General features: G+C 36.6%; 1 gene segment (V, D, J or C); it reads right to left on the bottom strand.

Annotated features, from left to right (window-relative positions):
• Positions 1 to 5,902: 5,902 nt before the first annotated feature.
• On the bottom strand, positions 5,903 to 6,598 carry LOC101993367. The segment is given in 2 exon segments: positions 5,903 to 6,339; positions 6,550 to 6,598. Coding segments are annotated over 2 exon segments (486 nt in total).
• Between the last annotated feature and the right edge of the window lie 1,526 nt (positions 6,599 to 8,124).

Raw genomic sequence — 8,124 nt, 5'->3', positions numbered from 1 at the left:
GGAGAAGGATTGGAGGAGGGGGGGAAGGGTGGGAGGAGGGGGAGGGAAATGGGAGGCTGGGAGGAGGTGGAAACTTGTTTTTTTTCCTTTTCTCAATAAAAAAAAAGAATGCTGCATTCTAACCTGACTTCTCTTTTCTATAGAGAAAAAAATGTATCTACCTAATTTACCACTAGACTTAAGCCAAGCTTTAGGAAACTGTAACATTTTAAGGCTTGTTGCAGTACTGTGGCTTCCAATGCTGCAGCAGAGCTATTTAGCAACATACTTGAGTTGGAGCCTGTTTTGTGACCATGCTAAGGTCAAGAATTCCTGATAAAAAGTTTTCCCTTTGTTTGAGGGAAAATTTTTTCAGTTCTTAGCAAGTTTTTCAGTTTTATTTATTGAAGATAAGTTGAGAAAATGATAGGTGTATGTTTTTTTTCTCTACCAGTGCACCTAAGGCAGCCAAGTAGTCATGTAGAAAGAAATGCATCAAGATTAAGACAGGAAAAAAAAAAACAGATGGCCAAGAAAGATTGTAACCTGTTGTTATGGGTAACAAACAGAGAGTGACTGAGACATTCCTGTGATGTAGAAATAGGAAAGTGTGGAGTTATAAAAAATGTCATGAGGCTGGTGGCCCAGTCCTTTCTGAGTGGATGCTTTTCCCCAGATCACTAGCCTGTTCCTATTCTCTGTCATATTTTTTTATTCTTAATAAACAAACTCTATTTTATTTAACAAAAAAAGAACTTGAAAAACTAAACTACAAGCTATCAAAAATCCATTAAAAATTGGGTACTCATCTAAGAAGACAATTCTCAACATTAGAATCTCAAATAGTCATAAGACCCTTAAGGAAATGCTCAGAGTCTTTAGTCATCAGGGAAACACAAATTAAAATGACTCTGAGATGCCATTTTACACCAATCAAAATGGCTAAGTTCAAGAACACTGATGACAGCTTATGCTAAAGAGGATTTGGTATAAGGAGAACACTCCTCCATTGATTATGGGAGTGCAAACATGTACAGCTATTGTGCAAATAAGAATTGCAGTTTCTTAGAAAATTAGGACCTCCAGCCCCTGCAATACCATTTTTGGGAATATATCCAAAGGAAGCACACTCACACCATAGGGACATTTACTCAAGTATGTTCATAGCAACAATTTTTGCAATAGACAGAAAATGGAAACAACCTATATGCCCCTGAATTGAAGAATGGATAAAGAAAATGGGGTACATTAAATCTATTCTTATAAACACTGGACTTCAGTTTCTCAACTAAACAAAGGACATAAATACAAAGAGCAACCAAGAATTCACTCTGTAAAAATTCTGGGGAACATTAACTGAAAATTGAGATGAGAGAATCTTTAATCTCAAAGCAAAGACAAACCCAGCAGAAAATAAAAATTTATCCTCTGCACAACTTAAGGCAATCTGAAAATGAATTCTAAATTTGGGGAAATTGGAGGGGAACAAAACAAATTGGGATTCTTCAAGTATTCCTAAATGTAAACCAACACTGTCTTAAGTGTTTATTCCTATTCAGGGATTTTATAATGAGGTTAAGTGAGTGTTTTGTATTCACTAAGATAATGCAGGATTTCTGTATCATAAGAACTTAGTGTTGGATTGAAATTAATAGCTTTGGTTTTGAGCCAACCTTTTATATCTGAATAGACATCAGCTTGGTTAAGGTGTACAGGACTTTTCATATGTTCTTAGATTTCCATTACAAGTATTAAGACATCCTTATGTGAATCAGGGGAATCGGCTTCTCCTTTCTTCCTTTTTTTTTTCTTTTTAGTCTTTATTTTGCCATCTACGTAATGCTCCCTCCATACAATGGGTCTGGTACTTTTTCTTTTCTTTTCAGTGGCCTAGACGAGGTCTATGAGTGTTAATGTCAACTCTTCATTAAAGGTATATATGAATTCTGCAAAGCATCCATAATTCTTCTGCTTCACTCTTTTTAAATAATTTGTAATATAACTATAAAATGTTTCACAGAAATAAAAATAATGTTTTTTCTCTCCACTCCCATAAAGAGACAATATTATAAAATATTGACATTAGGACAATAATTACACTTCTTGTATTTAAAAGATGCTATCCTTCATGACTTTTGACCATGAGTTCACTAAGACTCGCTCACATGTCCCTTATGAAAAGTCCCACTTTGCAAGTATTACCTTTGAAATGCATTTATTTCATTTTCAGTAGGAATGTATTACAAGTCAAAATCTGCTATTAAAGTAAAATAAATTCTAAAGACTTACACACAGCTTTTTTCACATAGTGGACAATGAGGACTGCTGAGAAGTCAAGAACAATGGCACTGGGTTTTGATCCTACTGCACATACTGGCTTTGTGGGAGCTTAGGCTGTTTGGATGTTCACCTTACTAGACCTGGAATGAGGTGGGAGGTCCTTGGACTTCCCACAGGGCAGGGAACCCGGTCTGCTCTTCAGGCGAGAGGGGGAGTTGATTGGGGAAGGGGGAGGGATATGGGAGGCGGTGGCAGGGAAGAGACAGAAATCTTTAATAAATAAATAAAAGTAAAAAGAAAAAATGAAAAGAGAGTTTAATATTCACAAAAAGAAAAAAATAAAGTGGCTAAAAGTTAAAATTTACTATGCAGCTCTTTTTTTTAAGTCACCATAGTTATTTTATGCATCAAGTTACTCCTTTGGGGATAATCAAGTCTCATTAGTGAGACGATGAGGTGTCCATCACCTGTTGTGTGAAACTGAAGTTTAGAAAACCACGCATTTAATTTCATTTAGGAAGTTCCCTTTTCCCCATACATCTGTCAAGGTGAATCCTAGACAACGCTTGCTGCAGGTAGACTGACTTTGAATGTCAATGCTGAGCTCCCTCACTGTTCCGGGGATATGTAAAACAGATAGTGCTAATTTCATCCCAAGTTGCATGCCCGTCCTCCCCCTACTGAAGACTCTTGCTGTAGAGATCTCTGTTTCAAATGGTCTAAGTAGCCTGTAACATGTTTCTTTACTGTGAAATGTTGTAAAGTGCCCCAGGGAATAAAACAAAGTAAAGTCTCTGTATTCTTTATTCTTACCATAATGTCTGGTGCTAAGAGAAACCAGGTATCCTCATCTCATCTGCACCTTCCACATGGTTGAGCAGCTGCATATAGTGCAGACACCGAGTGTGTCTATATGGACAGTGCCCATTCCAACAATGTGGCATAAGACAGACTTTGAGAGATTCTTGAAAACAAATAGACTATAGCTTTGATGGTCTACTGTCTCACATTTATGTTATCTACTTTTAGAAATGTGATTGTAAAATAAACTTTCTATTTTATGCATTTTTTCTATTGGACATAATATTTTTTTATTCAACAGAAAAGCTAAAACTTTTTATACTACTTATAACTTTAGACTTGCCTAAAAGTAGGACTGTCATTTATTATACCTGGCCTACATTATTATATACATTCGTCTACTCCATTACTTGTCACTTTATATCAAATAGAAAAAGCCCAAGAGAAGTTGCTGTTTACCTGTATAGAATTTATAACTGTAATTTAAATTCCTGAGGATATTATATAATTTACCTGTTAATTCCTGAGATGTCTCAGGAAGGTCCATATTCCTCCACTCATTCCATGAGAAATAGCTGATTTTCTCTCATATAGAAATGTTAGGTGAGCATCCAATCTGCATGGAGGTGGGTGGTCCTTGGACTTCCCACAGGGCGGGGAACCCTGATCGCTCTTTGGGCTGACGAGGGAGGGGGACTTGATTGGGGGAGGGGGAGGGAAGTGGGAGGCAGCAGCGGGGAAGAGACAAAAATCTTTAATAAATAAATAAATAATAAATAAAAAAAAAGAAAATGTAAGGTAGACTTCTAATCGACACAATGTGACTGAAGATGAATTCTTCTCTTTTTCCTCTGTAGCCTAGGACAAAGCCCCTTTGGAGTAAACCTTGCTAATCATGGTCTTCTGACATTATGGAACATATTCATAAGTAATATAAAATGTGATTACTTAATGGTTTTTGTTAAAATACACTATCATAAATGTTCTTTTTCCTGTTTGTTTAGGGCATTTTCCTAATAGCCCATTGGTCACCAGTCAAAAATAACAAAGGAGCAGAAGTAGCAAGTTGGAGCTTTGGACAACAGAAATAGTCTTCTGCGAGGCCTCTGAACTTCAGGTTACAGAGAGGGGAGATGTGAAGGACGGGGACAGTGGTTGACTTATCACACAATTTGCACTATGCAGCACAATCCTTCCATAAGTTCATAGCACAAGTCTTAGTTATCATGGGTTGCAGGACAGTCCTATCAAATAGGGCCTAGCTCATTGTCTAATTACCATTTGAACAACACTAAGAAATCTTCTACCAAGAATTACATTAATGGTCATACTAGAGATAAGTCAGGCATTTGGGACAGTTCCAAGTAAGGTCAGGTAGAGAACAGGGAGCCTTCCACTAGAGAGGCGGGTGGGTTTTAGGGACTTCTCCATGTTGCCAAGCTCATAGAGTGCTGTCAGTTAAGGTTGATTGAAAACTCCTACCAGCAGAACGTCTCACCATCTATCCAGGTTTGTTATACAAAAACTGTGGCCCAAAATTCCATGTGTATGCATTTGGAATTGTTATTGGTTAATTGCTTCCTTTATGGCTGTCTTTATCTTCTTGACTCACCACTGTTCAGATTCTAATGTAACAGGTATCAACACAACTGTGCCAGCTTGGTTTGGGACCCCCATTCCCTTGTTAGATTTGCTTCCATCACTTGACTCTCAGCACATGTGTAACATTACCAGTTAGAAGTGCTCCTTGTGGAATAAAAGACAGTTGGGTATAGTTTTTTAACCTAGTCCAATAATATGTATATTATTTTTTCTGAATTGTGATCAGATATGATTATTAACAAATGCTTTCTAACATTTTGTTGAAGTTTATTCATATGTTAGATCTTTTAAATTTGTTTTCCTACTCCTGAACTGTATTGGAGCTTCTGACTTACACCAATGGGCATCTAATATCTCTTTTCCTAGTAGTCATTATTAATCTATTCCTCTTATTAAATTTTGCCTGGGTTCTCACAATTCAATGATCTTTCATTTTTTATGTGTGCATAGTATTTTTATAGTGTATGTGTATGTGGGATTGTGTGGGCATGTTTGTGTGTATGTATGAGAGACAGAGAGATAAAAGTAGAAGGTTACTTGGGGAAGAAAAGATAGCAGGAAATGAAGGAGAAATGGGGAAGATTAGCACTTATGGTCAAAATAGATGATATATTGGAAAACATTGCTTTTAAGAAAATTGTGTATAAAGAATTTAATTAACAAAAGATTTTAAGGGGCAGCAAGATGGCTCACATACAAAATACACTTGGCACCAATCCTGATGTCAAATTTGATTTTATACCCAAAATCCATGGGAAAAAGGGACAATCAAGCCCAAGCTGTTCTTTGATCTCCACAACTAGGCCCTGTCACATGTGCACCTAGAAATATGCACACACACACACAAATGCACACTCACATTGACATAGAAATACTAAAATGTAATAGAATGTAAAAGAAAAAAGAACAGAAGAAATTGAAGCCACTAAGGAAGTATAAAAAAAAACCCTCTAGAATCTGGAAAAGTGCAAAACACCTTTCCCACAGTTTCCTTAGCAAAATACAGTTTGTCATCATCATCACTTCAGTCCAAAAAGTCTCATAATGGGTAGCAGAACTCTAAACTGCAGAAAGATAAATCCCTCATATTCAAGCAACAGAGTTTGTGATACTGTGTTACAGAAGGAACAAAAAGATAATACTGAGTCCTCTTCTGCATTTTTACATACAGATTTTTCATACCAAAGAATTAAGAGACATTGAATTCACTATATCTTGCTCAGCTTTGAAAACATTTTGGTCAGAGTTTCAGGCACACTGTCTCCCAGGCAGAAGGGAGAAGTGTGCAGGTGCAGGGCAGCCTGTGGTGCAGGCAGCTGCTGAGACTCTCAGAAGTTTTTGTTGGAGGCTGAAGCACTGTGCGAGGAAATTCAGAAAATTGCATACAATAGTAAACTGCCAGATCTTCAGCCTGAACACTGCTGATGGTTAAAGTGAAATCTGTCTCAGATCCACTGCCTATGAAGCGATCAGGGACCCCAGTTTCCAGAGTAGATGCATAGTCGATTAGCATTTTAGGAGCCTGCCCTGGCTTCTGCTGGTACCAGGTCAAGTAGTTTTTCTGGTTTTTACTGTTAAAAAGACTCTGACTGGACTTGCATCTGATGGTGACCTTCTCTCCTGCTCTCACAGCCATGGAAGATGGAGATTGGGTCATCATGATATCTGCACAGGCACCTGCAATAAGGAATATAAAATAAAGATTTATAATATGCAATCACAGAATATAGTAACAGATAAAATTTGTCATTTAATGACCTTGGAATGTCACCTTGCCGTGTATATCTCACACAATACTGTAAGAATTAGTATGTCCTCGCATACACAGAAATTCTTACATACAAAGAAGTGACTCTAAAGAGATTATGACAATTTTAAATTTCTCACCAGACACCCAGAGGAGCAGTAGCATGAGAACCTGGGTCTGTGACTCCATCTTACTCCCCCTTGCCTATCAGTTGTAGTTCTGTTCATAATGAAAAATCTGGTTTATAAATTCTTAGCAGCTGGGTTGGCTTAGAGGGGCCATGCAAAGCAGTCAGCATATACATAAGGAAATGCCTGAGCAGTGTGTGTGAGTGACTGGGCACAATCAACATGCAAAAATAGCACCAAAGTCAGTCTGAATGATCACTGAAAGACATCAGATTTTGCTCTCCAACAGAAATTCATTAGGTATTCTGATAACAGCTCTGTGTTAAAATCTAAAACATATTTAAAACAGTTTGCTTTTGAAGAAGTGTTAGGAAAGCTGTCTCAGATTAATAGCACTAGGGAAATGATAAAATATGTTCAAAAATTCACAACAACAAAAGAAACTTGGAGTAAGAAAAACAAGAAGTAAAAGAAAGGATGGGTGGAGAGAGAAAAAGCATAAAAGAGCAATTTGAGGCTAAATGGGTTTGTTATCTCTCATGTATAAAGTCACTCTTATGCTGAATGAACATTGGGCTCCAATTTCCAGACTAATAAAGGAACAAAAATACAAAGATCAGACAAGAATTCATTCTGTGGGAAATCCTGGGAATCATTAATCTATTGTGATGAGAGAAGTATTCATCTCAAAACAAAAGTAAATCCAGCAGGAACAAAGAAGTATCCTCCCTACAGCATCGGGAAACTGAAAGAGGACTCCAAAATTGAGAAGATGGAAAAGGAAACACAATGAACCGGATTTCTTAAAATAGTCGTGGCTGTAGACCAACACTGCCAAGAGTGTTTGTTTTAGAAATGCATATTCTAGAATAATCTAAAATTCAGCTATATTTAAAGTGGGTAAAAATGATCTTGTTGACATATTGAACATGGAAAATCCTCTCCAGAAGGTGTTACGGCAAATCCTTTATCAAGCAATAATTTTGTTGAAACCAATAAACCACAGTACCAGAGGTTGATGTCATTATAAGAAAAAATTGTTTGAGTATGAATGAAAATCAGAAATAATAACAGAAATCAGAACCTACTTGGACTTCAGGTTGGTGAACTCTAAAAGTACATAAAAGAAAAAAATATAAACCCAGTATTATGTATAAAGTACGAGATCAGAAAAATAAATAAACCATACAGAAGATGAAATTCATCTGTAATCCCAGGACTAAAGAGACATAAGTAGGAAGATTATGACTCTGAGGCTATCCTGGGGCACAAGTTCTAGCCTAGTCTAATCTATTCAGGATAATAATTTTTCAAAAATGTTTGTGATTAATCAAGTGGTTACAAGGCAGCTCATGGCATTTGATATCCAAATCAAAGTAGATATTTGATGTGAAGGTTTCAGCATTAAGTAAATACTATTATGAAACACTAAAATATGCATTTATGTAACATGAATTTCCCTTTTAATTTACATTAATTATATTATTTCATTCATCACGTTTTCATGTACAAAATGTTAAATTATTTCTGAAAAGCCTGTCCAGATCTTTTCTGTTTAACTGCTAACACACCATCCTAAAAGAGGAA

Source organism: Microtus ochrogaster (assembly GCF_000317375.1).
Source record: "Microtus ochrogaster isolate Prairie Vole_2 chromosome 14 unlocalized genomic scaffold, MicOch1.0 chr14_random_3, whole genome shotgun sequence".
In the NCBI taxonomy this organism is placed as follows: Eukaryota; Metazoa; Chordata; class Mammalia; order Rodentia; family Cricetidae; genus Microtus; species Microtus ochrogaster.
Note: the sequence above shows the minus strand (reverse complement) of the source record. Positions and strands in the feature narration are given on the sequence as shown.